The sequence below is a fragment of the Odontesthes bonariensis genome, chromosome 20, assembly GCF_027942865.1.
Source record: "Odontesthes bonariensis isolate fOdoBon6 chromosome 20, fOdoBon6.hap1, whole genome shotgun sequence".
In the NCBI taxonomy this organism is placed as follows: Eukaryota; Metazoa; Chordata; class Actinopteri; order Atheriniformes; family Atherinopsidae; genus Odontesthes; species Odontesthes bonariensis.
The window spans coordinates 9,208,000-9,223,622 of NC_134525.1; the positions used below are offsets into that span (position 1 = coordinate 9,208,000).

The 15,623-nt window shown below is 42.8% G+C and overlaps 1 protein-coding gene across 2 annotated transcripts in view; it reads right to left on the minus strand.

The window, feature by feature from the left end:
• Window positions 1-4,931: 4,931 nt before the first annotated feature.
• The window catches only part of ralyl (RALY RNA binding protein like), a 135,410-nt gene continuing 124,718 nt past the window's right edge, over window positions 4,932-15,623 (minus strand). For both annotated transcript variants that reach the window (XM_075452887.1, XM_075452888.1), the window contains 4 exons: window positions 10,905-11,018; window positions 8,916-9,085; window positions 7,339-7,377; window positions 4,932-5,434 (listed from right to left, as the gene is read on the minus strand). In XM_075452887.1, the coding sequence (XP_075309002.1) occupies window positions 7,345-7,377; window positions 8,916-9,085; window positions 10,905-11,018 (317 nt within the window). In that variant the 3' untranslated portion in view covers window positions 4,932-5,434; window positions 7,339-7,344. The remainder of the gene's footprint in view (window positions 5,435-7,338; window positions 7,378-8,915; window positions 9,086-10,904; window positions 11,019-15,623) is intronic.

The window sequence follows — 15,623 nt, forward strand, 5'->3', positions numbered from 1 at the left end:
ACAGCTGGAGGCGTCCTGTGAACAGTTTTACAGGCATCACTTTTACTATTGCGGTCTATGGGAAAAATGCTTTTGGGGCCACAGGGGATTTTTTTTTGTTGCAATACCACGAGTGGCCACTGGGAAAAATCGGCGTGCCGGCTGAGAGGCGGCGCCGTATCCATTTATAATACATCCATGAGCTTGACGCGTTTCAGCAACTGCTCCGTCAAAAACAGAAGTGCAACGTAATGATAGCGAGAGATGCTGCTGAGACGTAAAGGCGCTAGCATAGTTGCCGCGTCTGTCACGGCGGTGTCGCACCGTGACGTCAAAATGACGTTTCAGGCATGGCGCTTCCCTCGAATAGACGGCGCAGCGCGTTGTCGTGCACCAGTCGATTTTTGTAACTTGGCGGCGCCACCAACGAAAAACCGGATGGACCGTTGTGAGACCAGGCTCAGTCAGGAGGTGCGTTTGTACAGCAGCTGTACGAAACTGCAGTGAAACAGCACAGGGAGCACGTAAACTCCCAAAACTGGTGCACAGAGATGGGCAGAACTTTGGGGAAAGAGGGAGAGTTCTGTAAGAATGTGTGGAAGAAGGTACGGGACAGATATGTGAAGGCAAAGAAGAGGGCAGAGACTCTGTTGATGCCGGGGGCTTCAGACCTTCACCTCTATTAACTGAATAAAAAAAATTAAAATGATCCGAATACTGCAGCAGTATCATTAATTAATTAATTAATAATTCCTGCTCTTGACAGAGGCATTGTTTTCTTCTCCACTTTCGTGGTTGTAGAGTAGCGGTAACCTTCACGTAGCAGCGACACCTCTGTGACGGAGAAAATTGCAACGACTGGCGCATCGACTTGCGCTGTTTGCGGGCACGAAATCGTGACGTCATCAACACCGCTCGCGCTAGCAGACGCGGCAACCATGCTAGAGCCTTTACGCGGCGCGCCCAGAGGGCGCACTCTCATTGGCTGGAGTGGCTGCGATCAGCTGTGACCGCGGCGCAGCCGTTACGCAGCCATTAGGTCCCCGGTGGAAAATGGGCTTTAGAACAGTATGAGTAAATAAAAAGTTACAGTAAACATGCCATCTGATAAAAATATATTTACAAAAAAATGTTCATTTCTAAACAACAGTTGTCTGGGTCCACATCTACACTCCCACAATTCTGGTTTAAACCTGCAATGACTTCAACAAACTGTCGGTACAGCATAACTTATCAAAAGTCTGAGATAAACATGAAATGGATTACTGACTGATGACAGGGAAACCTTAAAGGCTGAGCAGGAAATGATCCAAAGACATCCAGAGAAATTACAAGTGTGCGTGTGTAGATGTAGCAAAACATCTGCCCACACATCACCAAACTATTCAATAAGTAACAGACTATCAGCCAAAAAACAAAGTAAAAAAAAAAAAAAAAAATTTATATTATTATATAATTATAACAAATTATCATCATTCACCATACAAGAGGCTGAGGATGGTCCTCTTTTTGTTCTTTACAGATAAAACCTGCCAGGATTGACAGGTGTGTTCATGAAAAGGTGTTTTCCTTCACGCTTCAGAAATCCTGAGTTTACAGGTAACTTCAACCAAACTGCAAAGCAAAAATGCCACCACTTCATCACGCCCGGCAGCCCCATTTCATCTCGTTCAAAGGATTAATGCTCGTACGATACAATATGAGAGAATTTATACAGCCAATTAAAAAAGCAACACTTCAGCACTAATCTATCAGTCAACATTAATCGGCATCATAAGGAGCCCAATATCCAAAGAGAATAGCAACAATATGTCAGGAGAGGGGTTTGGATTTTGTTAAGTAATGTTGATTTGCAGCGCTCAAAGTTTTAAACGCCACAACTACATCTATGCTCGAGGTCACAACAATTATCTGGGTTAGAAATCTCAAAAACAGTTAAAATAAATGCACACTTTCCCTTATAATTCAAAACGTTTTGCAGCTAGGATACTCCCACATTGGGTGAAACAACCCATTAAACTAACGTCAGCATTGAATCACGTAACTTTTACATACATATTAAGCACTTAAGCGGTGTTATTTCAAATACTGACAGAGTTTGGATGTGTCCCAGTAACACCAGTCAAAGGCTGAATTTAGAAAGATGTGTATTCATGTGAAAAAGAAAGTACACCCACTATAAATGATCAGGTTTTATATATTAAGGATTCACATAAGACGGCATAATGAAGAATATTCTGGCCCTTGTTAGGTCTTAGAATCAGGTGAATACAACACATGACATTATTTATTGAACACAAATTAAACCAAAATGCAGAAGCAGTGCACAAAAAAACTCCACTCTTACTGTTTCCATGTGAATTAAGAGCATAAGTAGCAACCTGGAGCTGTAAGTGTGAGCAGCTCTATAAAAGCAGAAGCTTTGGTAGTTTGCTGGTGTGGAGCATTCAGGTTTGAGTTAACACAATGCCAAGGAGGAAAGACATCAGCAATGATCTCAGAGAAGCAGTTGTTGCTGCCCATCAATCTGGGAAGGGTAACACAGCCATTTCCAGACAGGCTGAAGTCCATCATTCTGCACTGAGTGGACATCCCAGCAAGTTCAACTCAAGGTAGAACTGTGCAATATTCAGAGAAACTCAAATAAAAAAATCCCGGGAGCTACATCTCAGACTCTACAGGCCTCAGTTAGCATGTTAAATGTTAAAGTTCATGACAACTGGAAGAAGACTGAACAAGTATGGCTTGTTTGGAGAAAACCAAACACCTCATAGTAACTATAAAGCACAGGGGTGGAGGGCTGATGACCTGGGCTGGTTCTGCAGCCATTGAGTCCACCATGAACTCCTCTGGATACCAAAGTATTCTAGAGTCAGATGTGAGGCCATAAGAGAGCTGTGCAGGTCCTAGTATGTCATGTGTTGTTCACAGAGGTGGGTAGTAACGAGTTACATTTACTTGAGTATATTTTTGAAAACAATTATACTTCTGGGAGTAGTTTTAAATCCCTATACTTTTTACTTTTACTTGAGTAGATTTGTGCAGCAGAAACTGTCCTCTTACTCCGCTACATTAGGCTACAATGAGCTGGTTACTTTTCTTCTTACCTCTTTGGTATTCTACGCCTCATTATTTTTATCCCCCCGCGTACGCCTCATTTTAATGTTTTATTCTGACAGAGAGAGAGACCTCCGCCAAAAGGCTCTACCACCTGACAGGGTTTCACCAATCAGACGCAGCCGTGCAGTCTCGTCACGTGACCATACTCAATCTCAGCGGCGGGACGGGTTAGCTTTAGCATTAGCAGTCGTAGCAAACAAACAAAGAAACAGATGAAAAATGTCAGAACCAACGGTGGGAAATGAAGACGCAGACGAGGCCTCATACTGAAAGCATGTTTACCTTACAAAGAGTGCGAAACAGCAGCTACATTATGTGTCTTCTGTGTCAACCAAAACAAACGCACATTTCAGCAGAAACTCAACATCTAACTTGAGGAAACATGTAGCGCTAAGTTTCCTAAATTAGCTTTTTTTCCCCCGTGGATAGGTGAATGTTTGTTTTTTTGGTTACATTTTAAACATTTCCTAAGTCTCTTTTATTTTTTATTGAAGTACTTGAATTTACCTGGATTATTTTAATTTAAGCTATTTTGTAATTAATTCATTTCAATTTATTTTATCAATTGGATGAACTCTAATTTGCCTAAAGATGATTATTTAGTATTTTTGTCTGTCTGATTGAATGCTTGTGTTAACAAATAAATCAGACGTTACTCAACAGTTACTCAGTACTTGAATAGTTTTTTCACCAAGCACTTTTTTTTTTACTCGTAACTAATTATTTGGATGACTGATTTTTACTTTTACTGGAGTCATATTATTCTGAAGAAACAGTACTTTTACTTGAGTACAATTTTTGGCTACTCTACCCACCTCTGGTTGTTTAAGAACTGCTGATAATCACACAACATTTCATGATGTCCTGACATGTGAAACCTTAGAACTGAGAGTGAATATCCTTCATTCTTACGACTGCACAAACATTTTTTTTTTACTGATGTTAAAAGGTTCAACTTTCACCAATTTGGCTGCGTCTGTGCTTATAATAGAATCTTACTCCTCTTCAGGCAAATTAATGCAACAGAGCGATCAGCCGAGACTCCTGCTTTCCAAACGCCTCCCAGCTCCACATTTTCGGAAATAACTTGTGCGGCTAAAGGAGAAGAGGAGCAAACGCGATTTGAATAATTAACTGCAGAACAGGCTGAAATCCAGTTGTTAGTGACATCGTTCGATGTGTAGAAAATTATTTATAACCAGGTTAATTGCTCAGCTGAAGGTCAGGCTGCATTCGAGTGCATCGCAGTACAAGCTCTGCAACTCAAATAAGCAAGAAATGTCTTCAATACTGTCAGCAAACGGCACCGAATCATTGGAAATCTCAACATCTGTCATTAGAGCACAGCCTCAATGTCCACCTTTAGGATTATTTTGTGAAAATAGGCACGTTTGTATGATATCTGAATGTTCCTCATTCATTCAAAGTGCTCCGAATTCCAGATTCAATCCTTAGATTATGTCAAAGACTCTCGATGCATTTGACATATTGCGGCTTCCTGCACAGGCTGGAACCCGAGCAGAATACAGAAGGAGAAAAGCGCTGGCTCCTGAGCAGCAGCAGTCCATGTTGGGATGCACAGACTGTGCAGGGAGGAGTGAACTGAGATGTTAGGGCACTGCTCCCTGGCAGGAGGCCCGGCTAGAGTTGGCTCCCTACCACAGGAAGCCCTTTCTGCCTCTGAAACTTGGCAGGAGCTGGAATATATGATGGAACGGCCCCCGCGGGGCATTTGTGTGATAAATGGATAAAGTTTTGCTCACAGCTATTGGCTTACGTGCGACGGCAGCGATGTTTCCCACGTTTTCTGAACACCACACAGCGACCGCAGATTGTTCTCACAGATATTTATTCATTTGATTTTTGAGCAAAACAAAAAAAACAAACAAACAAACAAAAGAAAATGTATTGAAATTACAGCGCAAGCACATTTCATAAAAGCAGCAACAATTGACCAACAATGCCACGTTTCCATCTTTGAACAGAACTTCATTTATAAATCCAATCAGACCCTTTTTTTACTTTCCCATCAGTTTTATTTTTTCTCAGGAACAGGATCAGTGTAGAGACAGTTGGCTTCTTGCAATCTAATACAAGTTTCACTTGAAGTAAACTCAGACCAATGCGTTAAAATGGATCTCGAATACATTTGCTTTGGAGGGCACATCACATTTGGTTTGTGCTGCAGAGCTGGGCATCAAAACATGACTCGGCATCTCTTAAACACAACTCACAGTCCTGAATGGGTGTCTTGATTCCTCACGGATCCGTTTTGCCTCTCGAAGGTGAATGATGAATTCTAATACCCTCGACCAGAGGTTCCTGCTTCCTTTCCCTGCAGCGATAAAGGAAAAAGCACATTATATACGTCTGATATCTCCTCCACAAACACAGTGGCTGTTTATACGGCTGTTAATCTGATGAGGATTAGGCCGCTTTAAATGGCCTCAGAAATATCTTGGGAAGAGCCGAACCATTTTCTGGGAGCTGGATTTTTTCCTCTCTAATCCTTCTGGACACGACACATTGAGGCCCATCGTGTGATTTTCTATCTTTGCTCGGCGTGCGAGTGAAACACTCATGTACTCTCCTCAGGTTTTTAAACGTATGTGCCTTTTTGAGGAGGTTTTGTAAAGTGGTCTCAGACATTTGGAAGGAAAATGGAACACTCGAAGTGTGACGTGCGATTTCTTAAGAGGTGGATAGAACTGGGACACCAGCTGCCTGAGAAGGCATTTCTATCGTATAAAGAAGCTTCAGAGTAAAGTTTAATTTATTTTTACAGGACACCCACATTTTCCACGGGCTGTCTCCAGCTGGAAGAGGCTTTAAAAATGTCCCCGTTCTTGTCTGTTCATTAGAAAAAAGGAGCGACACGGTGACACAGACGGGGTGACGTCCAGAGGGGGGAAATACTGCCGTTCTATCAAAGCAGGCAGCATTTCAGAGACATACAAAAGGTGTTCTTTTGCACCGATGTCGCAGCATCACTGGTTCCTGCAACAATATCTGACACAAGCAGAAATCTAAGTAGTAAAATCTATGTTATTTGGCCCGAGGGATGGCCAATCGCCATTTAAACTCCCTCGTGAGACTTGTTTTGTCCCCTTCAGCCACTTGTCTTTTGAATAGTTCTGCTTAACTTGACTCAGCTCTGCTTGATTGGACTCCATTTTGCTTTCAGATGCAGATCATATCCCACCAATGTGGGTAGAAAAGCTGCTTATCATTAATGAATTAACTGGTCACTGTGTCCACAATCTTTGACCCACAGACATATTAACATTTTAGCGTCAACATGGAGGAAAATGTGTCCTCTTTCTGCCTTTCATAGCCTTCAGAACTTTACTTTTTGAGCTAGAAGCCTCTAAATCACAGGAGTACCAATCCTTTTTGCATTTTTCTTAACTAACTTTCTGCCTTCATCCAGCTCCAGGTCCTTTAGAAAATACTTTTCAGGCCCGTTGAAACTTCAGGAACTTACTTCCTGCTAAATTGACATGTTTTGTTATGCATTTTTCTTCTTTTCTTCACAAATTTTCTGCCTTCATCCAGCTCCAGGTCCTTCAGAAAATACTTTTCAGGCCTGTTGAAACTTTAGCAACTAACTTTTTGCTAAATTTCTCCTTTTCTCCTTCTATTAACCCTTAACCTTTTTCTAGTGAGACCCTTAAATCAATTCCTAAGTTCTTCCAATAGCTTGAAATCACACCACTATTGTCATTTCAACTTCAAATTCCTTCAACCAAGATGTCAGCAGCTGGTTTTCGCCTAAATTGAACTTTTTGCTGCTTTTTTAGCATGGTCAGCTCTTCCCATTGCTGCGGGATCAGTTTATTCTAGTTCCAGTGACTGGTAAACACATCCAAGTATTCCTGTTATGAAAAGCTGGCCACCACCAAACCAAATGATGTCAGTGCTGCATCATTACCCGAACCCTGAGAGGCAGGGACCTCTTTTCCTTGGGCCTCACCATTCATACATTTCAATTAGATGAATGTTGTTTATGCGCAGTTGTGGCCCATTGAAATGCCATTAATGCTCTCTGTTGAACTCGGTATTAGCTGCCCTTCAGTGATGCTGCTCTTCCAAATGCCACAGAGCTTATGACTTCCGAGATGACTAATGAATGTTTAGAGATGTTCAGCGTCTACAGTTCTTAATGAGGGCCGGCTGTGGGGGTCCTGAACAACAAAAGCAGCTTCTGTAATGGTCTAAACAGAAAGCCAAAGTGCTTACCTGATCTCAGTTGTCAATATCCGATACGTGGTTCTCTATCTGAAAAGGAGAGAGGAAAAAAACGGTTTGTTTAAACTTTTTTTAAAAGGTCACTGCAGATATATGCTCCACGAGAGAACGCGTGCCCACCAACACAAGAGTCTCTATGGTGCATTATCATAAATTGTGATCAACGTGACCTTCTGGAAACAAATAAATCTCCTCTAGCGTGTTGCTGAAAAATAATCTCATCCATTAGCGAGGACACGGAGCTTTCATCAAGGATGACACGGCTGCGCTCACCCGGTTAATGGCTGATGGATGTGGCGGGATAAATAAAGCAAGGCCGCGCAGATGAAAGCATTGTGAGATGCAAAATAAAATATATACATGCATGTACACTCCTTTATTGATTTGAACGTTAAACCATGGAGCTATCAGACTGTTATTAGGCTGAAATATGGCCAAGCATTTCAGCACAGCAGTGTAAAAAGATTAGATCTTAAGCTTTTAACACACAAGACGAAAGAAAACCTGCAATTAAAATATAGAAATATATCTATTATCTTTTTATTAAAAGAGCCTCCAGAAGATGGCAGCGCGTTTTTCTCATTGCAGTCTGGCCCTGATGTGAGAGGTTACAGCCCAGATATCCTTATTCACTGGGCTACACCTTTATTCCTTAACCTGTGTGTGACGTGCTTTCCTGATGCTTCCGTGTGCAGAACTAACACTTAATCGCTTTGATGGACTAAAAGTACCGATTCAACTGCTTTATTTCAGTAAAAGTGGAAAAGCACATCTATTCATCCCAACAGCTTCCCACGGTGCACTTTAAGGCCTGCGGTGAGTTGTGTGGTTCACGTTCATCCGTGTTGCTACTGACCGGCTTTTCTGCTCTCCGAGACTACGCTCCAGTTTCCTTCTTTTACTTTTGCTGAAGTTCAGCTCAGCAGCCTCCCTCGGATCACTGCAGGCACGGTAACGGTGCACAGCCACTCTAATAATGTGTTCTTAATCTAATAATGGGCTTCTTTTGAAAATGTGAGGAGTAGAAAGTACTTTATTTGTCAAGGTGAAAATGTGTAGTTTTTTTTTTTTAGTCACTAAATATTCATACTTCATTACTTCCAGCCTCTGCAGAGACTTTGCCTCCGGTGAGACTTCTCTATTTTATGTTGACTTTAATAAGTTAACTGGGTTGAGTTGCACTTTTTTTAAATATCGAGGAAATATTTGAAAAGATAATAACGGAAACTTGTTGGCTACTTGTTCCCTAACTTGGTGGATGACAGCCAGGGGCATCCACCCCAGCATGCTGGATGTAGTTCATGTGAGGTCTGCTGTGAGACCATCTCTGTTGTAGTCTGTGGCTGTGTGGGCCTGTGAGGAGCCTCGAGTCGATAGGGAGAAACTGTCAGTCCGGGCGCTTTCACTATTCACTCATGCGAAGCCCTGCTTTCTCAAGTCTGCGGCCATGAATAATTCTGGAAAATTAACTTTCAGAAGGTGAAGAACTGCCTGCCTGCCTGCCTTCCTGCTTGCTTGAGATCTCCCAAAGTGCCTTGCTCCCCGCCCCCCCCCCCCGTCAGCCTTACCAGATGGTGGCTGCCCTCCTCGTCGTAGTCGTCCTCGCCGCCATCAGTCATCTCTCCCGCCTCCACGTCCAGCGCCCCCTCGCCGGCCTCCTCCCCAGAGTTTTCTGCTGTCTCGGACACAGACTCCTCATGCAGGGAGTCGCAGTTGTCCTCATATTTTCTTTGAGCCTCTAAAGAAAGCAGGGCCACAGAGAATCGAGTCAAAGCGGAAGCGGTCTGCAGCTTTCTTTGGTACACAAATAACGTTGCAAACTTCCATTTAAGATCAAAACTCAGCCTTTCTGCTGCTCCTTCAGTGGAAAAAGTTTGGCCTACTCTGTGACCATCAAACAGTCACCTTCCCCATTTAAACAGAATTCTGCTCTCAGCCTCATCAGATCACTGAATGCGACCGTTTGATTGGAGCATCCTGCGAGGGTTTCCTCAGCTCGGCCGGCTCTTATGAATATAAATACAATTAAAATGAACCGGACTCGATTGAATTCTAATGAAGTGGGCTGAATTGAATTATAACTGGATCCAATCAGACCGAGTGCCCTCAGACGGGCGTCGCTCCTGAATTGGCTGAAAAATACAGCGAATTGAATTTAAAAAAAGTTGATAATGTGGAATGAGAGCCAGCGTGTCTCAGGAGGAGGGAGCTTTGGGGATCTGCTTTCATCCAACGTTTTTCATTATTTCAATCCAGTCTGCTTATCTTATCTCATCTCAGTCGTGTTTTTTAAGCAGATCTGCAGCATAAAGCTCAACCTGGCACGTTTCGATGCATTTGTGCTTATCTGGTGTAATTAGTGTTAGCAGTAGCCTCTCTGTACCCTTTGTAAAATGCACATTTGTTTTCAGACTGTTGGATAATAATCCTAATAGGCTGCTAACATTTGCTGCGCAAAGGGATGGTTTACTGCCACAATACGGTCTCTGGTGGACTACAGTTTGAGATGAGATAATTGAACATTTTTGTCTGGACCGCAGGAGTCAGCCATGCACACCAGGACTGAGTGATGAGCTGCAGCCGGTCGCTCCACCCCTCTGCACAGATGCAGCACCAGTAGCGGTGCACGAGCTTCTGAGAGGTCGACGGGGTTAATCGTCTTCAGTGCGCACACCTGTGAGTTAGTGGATGTAAGGAGGCGTGTACGGAGCAGCCTGCAGCAGCATGCTCGCTTTAACTGCACGAGTAACCTCTTCTTTAACTATTAAAAATATATAAACCCTGTCTTTGGTCTGCACTTTATTTTGCAGCCCAGGAGCCGATTCTAGATTCTGCCAACAGTGGCTCCTCATGTTCCTTTTTCTCTGTGGGTTAGCGTTCCCATCAGTTTTGGAACCGGTTTGTATGCAGCTCCTGATAATAAATGAGTGTTTTTAACACTAATTTTGGGTTGCTTTGACTTTTAAAGCTCTGGGCATAGCACAGTCAGGGAAAATAAGTGTTTCCAGGCACATATTTTATATTCATCTTCAACAGTTCTGGTCTTTAAACATAATCCTGATAAGAGATGCCCAACTGTTTTCCTGAAGAAAATCGTTGATTATCTTTGTCAGATTGGACTGCAGCCTCAGTCCTGATGGTTTGACAGCTGGAGCCGAGGAACCACATCTGTCGAGTAATCATTAGATCTACGTCTGGTTTTCTCGATCCGATTTCCTTTTTTTAATGCATGAATACGGGAGAACCGAGAGTTGGTGTAATCTGTTCGGAAAACTTTAAATAAAGCGGCGTGTTTGGTGGTAGAACATGTCACGTGCACTTTGGTGCATGTCGCCCGGATGACCTTGACAGTGAGCCGCACTCTGAGGCTGTCCTGCAGCGTGGGGCGTCTCTAAAATAAAGCGAGTCGGCCTGGCGCCGACACCTGTCTGCTGATATGACGGAGAGCTCTGCTGCTCTTATCTCCAACAGTGTCAAGAAGACTTATGGCTGACGTTTCTCTCCCTTACTGGTCCGTGTCCTTCTCCGTCTACCCCAGACTGCCGTCTTTTCCTCACCAGATTCAGCTCTCTGCTGCTTCTCAATCTTCTCCAGGCGTCCCAGCAAAGAGTCGATCTTCATCTTGATCTGAGTGAGCTCTCGTTTAATGGTCTGGAGCTGGTCCGTCTTCACTGTTGAGGCACAGAATCACAAAGAATTATCATCGTTTGTGCTTACTTTACGCAGGTTTCATTTTTCTGTATTCATTCTAATCACGCACAGACTGTAAGCTGTCACCTATTAATGCTTTTTAAAATCAGGGACGAACGTCTCAATCTGGACAAACTGAAAAATGCATCCAGCTAATAACGGGGACCTGCTGCTTCCAATTTAAATGAGCACACAGCTTACACCCACCATGCTGTGCGATGCTGCACAACCTCATCCGTAATTGTGTGACTTGGTTGAGTGCAGTTTGGTCACAGCTGAGCAATTCTACAACTTCAACAGCTGTCCCTCCTTCCAAGATAGTCAAATTTTAAAAATCCACTCTTCTAAAAAGGGATTTTTGGCAAAGAAATAATCCTACATTGCAAAAAACTTTATACTTTTGGGCATCTGTGCAGCTTCACGGCCACAAGAACCAAGGACACAGTCTAGGGTATAAGACTGATATATAAGTAAGTATATATATTTATATAGTATACAAGTAACTGTAATATATATCTGTTTTACATATGGACTTTATTGACCTCTGTAAAAGTGTAAAATATTTACAATAACAACAGCTTATAAACAGTAATCAAGATTTAGAAAATAAATAAAAATCAATGGTAAATTCTTCTGTTTCTGAAAGCTGCACCAAAACAAGGAAAAAACCCAATAAATTTAGCGTAAACCCCGAACATCAGGACCGATCATCGCCTCACTGACTGTACAGCCCGAGGAGCAGGCGCACAGCTTCTGTTTACTGCCTCATGAATAATTGCTCTCCTCTTCCTTCTTTGCTTTGGGTCTCAACGTTCTCTCGACAATGCGTATCTGAGCTTTGGGTAATAAAGCGGAACTGTATCATGTTAAAGTTTGAGTCTCAACCATAAGCACCGAGCAGCCGAAAATAAAATAAAAGTCCTTATCGGAGGAAACGTCGCCATTAACTCAGCCCGGGCCCGTCTCCCGGCTCCTGAAATGAGGGTGAGCTCTTCAGCAGCTTGCGCTGAGGAGATTAAAGAATTTAGACCACGCCGTAATGAGATAATCTCATTCTTTAACCCGTGGCGGCTGAAATGTGTCATATTTCAGCGGGAGGTTGGAAATAAAAGACAACAGAAATTGAGAGGAAAACATTAAATTCTCTTTGACAACTAGCAGATTATTTCAGGGCTGGTGTTGAGGACGGATGAGTGCTCGGTAAACAAGCTCCTGTAAAGCTTCAGCTGCAGATCAGAGACCGGCACAGAATCAAAACCTTATATGTTCGGTATCACGTCTGCGTGTGGCTCTTTGATGTATATTTACACCCACGCATCCCCTCCGATGCGTGCGCGTGTTGCTTTGTTTGGTCTAACCTCATAAATAAAACATAACCTTCTAAATTTAAGGAAGATGTCAGAGCGCGATAAGAAACTCTGACATGTTACCTTGGAGTGAGCTCGGATCCCCTGATGGATATTTTAATCTTTCCCCAGAATTCATGCTGAAAAACAAAACAACAGCTGTCCCGGTGGGATCCAATGCACACTGTACGATTCTTATCAATGCGTGACTTCTTTATAACGGCGCGGGATGATTAATGTGTCCATGGAAACGGGAGGAAAAAAAGCGGCAAATAATGCCAATCTAAGGGGGAATGCATATACAAGTGTGTGACTGTGTGGAAACCCCAAGAGCCATTCTCACGTCGTTTTGTGAAGCTGCCATAAACTAAATCTTCTGAAGGGGGGGATTCACAGACCTCTCAGTGGGGTGGGGGAGATGCTGATGTGTCTATCTCCATCTCAGCATCGCCCGCTTCCATCTGAGCAAACCGGCACATGTGAAAATGCTCACGTACACACTCCAGTCCAGCATCATCTGAGCTCACTCTGGGCGGCTCACGAATCGTCCTTTGATGATAAGAAAGGGTGGAATGGTTTTTAATTTATCTGGGGCTTCCAGGCCTTTTTTTCCTTTTGTGCTAACAGACACAGACGCTGCTGAGAGAAGACACGCGCACCCCCTCGTGCAAACTGTGCTTCATCAACATCGCATCTAAAGATAGCCCGAGTTAAAGGAAAAGGGGGGACAGATGCTTTTGTTGGTTGATCAGCATTAGAAAAGACTTAGAGAATAAGTACAGCTCCAACATTTAGGGCCTCGGGGACAGTGAGAATCACTATGAAGATTAGATTGGACAAAGAGATTTGTACCTTTCTATATAAATCTTTAGAATTGAAAGAAGGCGTCCATTCTTTTTTACATGACCCGTAGGCATCAGTGAGTCCGAGCACATATCTGTGATTATTCAGTGAGGCTTCCTTTCACAAGGACCTAAACTCAAGATTGGAAGCTGGGTTTGTTAAATTATTTAGGGCTGAATCCAACAAATACCCCACACGGCCTTCATCTGTAGGCCCAAAGCCTCACAGTTCTGGCTCTACTCTCCACCCAGGTTTGCATTTAATCGCAGGACACAAAGGAGAACGACTCATTTGCTGTTTAAATTGTCCGACAACGTGAAAACTGATCCGACGTAAAATGGTAAAGGTCTCTATGGTCTCGCTTTGAGTGGGAGTTTATCTTAAACTAATGAGTCAAAAAGCCTTTTATCACAGTGTGCCATCTTACAAATATCTTGAACTGGAGATTTCTCACTAAAAACCTTTGAAACTAATCGTGAAGCCGTGCGCAAAGTGCAGGCATCCGCTTTCTTCTCCTACTTCAACTGAGTAAACCATGATGAGCATTTTGTCCTTATACTAAATCAGTCTCATCAGCCTTTGGTGAATGAACTTTGAACAAATGATACAGAAGTAACAACAAAGTTATTCCATACCCTGCTGCTTTAATTATTGATAACCAGAGAAATCCGCCTAATATACAGCATGTTTTCTTTAAGATTCATCATTCATAAAGTGAAAGCTTTTAAAAAAGCAGCACTGATCTATCAGACTGCAGAGAACTCCCAGACGCCCGTCAGTCTGTTAGCTTCCATTAGTTTCACTGTGCTTCTTCAATGTTCTTAGCAGCCGATTCTGCATTTTTCTGTCTTTCTCCTTTAATACGTTTTGGTCGCGTTCAATGGCAACTGGGAAATCTGAAATACTGACGTCTAACTAGTCTAAATGAACCTGTTATGACCTGGAGTGACACAAGGACATGCCAACTATGATAAATGTCAGGGAAACGTCAGTAATTATCAATAAAAGCTCTTGTGGAAGGTTTAAAGTTTTCAGAACGGTAGGTCTTAATGGGTGAAAGTCAGATTTCCTACTTGGCGTCTCAGTAAAGCTGACTTATACTCAACTTCTAAAGGGTTTTATTCAAAAATCTTTCTTTTGTTATTCCTCATCTAATAGAGCGCTAGATGAAATACCCATAATGACAGGATGTTCCGTTTATACCGGATCATTTTTGCAGAAGGCAGTTGGTTAATTCATCATTATTTCGTCCGTTTTGTTCCCTGCCTCTAAACATTTTGGGGCCCCAGGCGAGATTATGGTTTGGTCTGATCTGGTACCAACTGCAGGACAGTAAAAATAAGTGAAAAGCAAAGAAAATTGCATAAAATAAAGCCAAGCAGTGAGCCAGACTCTACAAGTCTGACACAGTTGATCAGCAGCAGGATGCACGTGGGGTGCAGCGTTGTTACAGTTCATGATGTGCACCATTTATATGTACATATATATGTACATATTGTGATGCTGGGAATCTGTTTTTCTTTACAGTTGCAGCTTAACAACGATTCAGCAGGTGTCTTCCTGCATCAAACATGACGCTGTAGGCTGGATTCATATCACTCATGAGACAATTAACTTTTCATTTGACATTAATTAAACAAAACATAAAAACAAACCACGATGTATTAAACTCTTTAACGTGAAGAAAACAGACATGTTTCTATACATCTCACAGCTGCTTTTTCCTTTCTTCCCCTGAAGGGAATTACTTGTGCAGCTGAAGTGGTTCAGACTGCCCACACTAACCCACCCTGTTGTTTGAACAACCCAACCTTATTTTGCTGTCCAATCTATCTCAGCCAAAGCCAATACAAACAGTGATTTTTCAGTCTTGGCAGGGGAAAATTAGTTCCCCCAACATACAGCGACTGCTTAGACACGGAGGACAATTCAGAGATTTTTTCCTCCCTTTGCTGTAATACCGGCTGCAGCTGGGTCCTCCTGACAGACCTTACCAAGCTGTGTACACCGATAACAGCCAGCCAACAAAGAAACAAACACTGTAACCAATTACACAGGCTGCAGATAGAGACTAATGTTTAGGAAAGCACAGCTGACCACGGCCCCGCAGAGATGTGCCCAATCTCACATTAATTACATTGAGGATGTTTTAATGCATCGCCATTATTCAGAGGACTGAATGAGATCCAGATGGAAGCTATGGCGACAGGAATAGCACCGTTTGTTGTGTGGCTGCTGCTCAGAGACCTTATATTTGCGTTTGAGATTTAGTGTTTTAGGGCTCGTTCCGAGCTGCTGGAGTGAATTAAAACAGCTTTTTATAGTGGCGAGGCGTGAGTGGCACAGCTGAATCATGCCACTGCTTGCTCTCCCGGAGCCTTGCATTAGCTTTTGAAA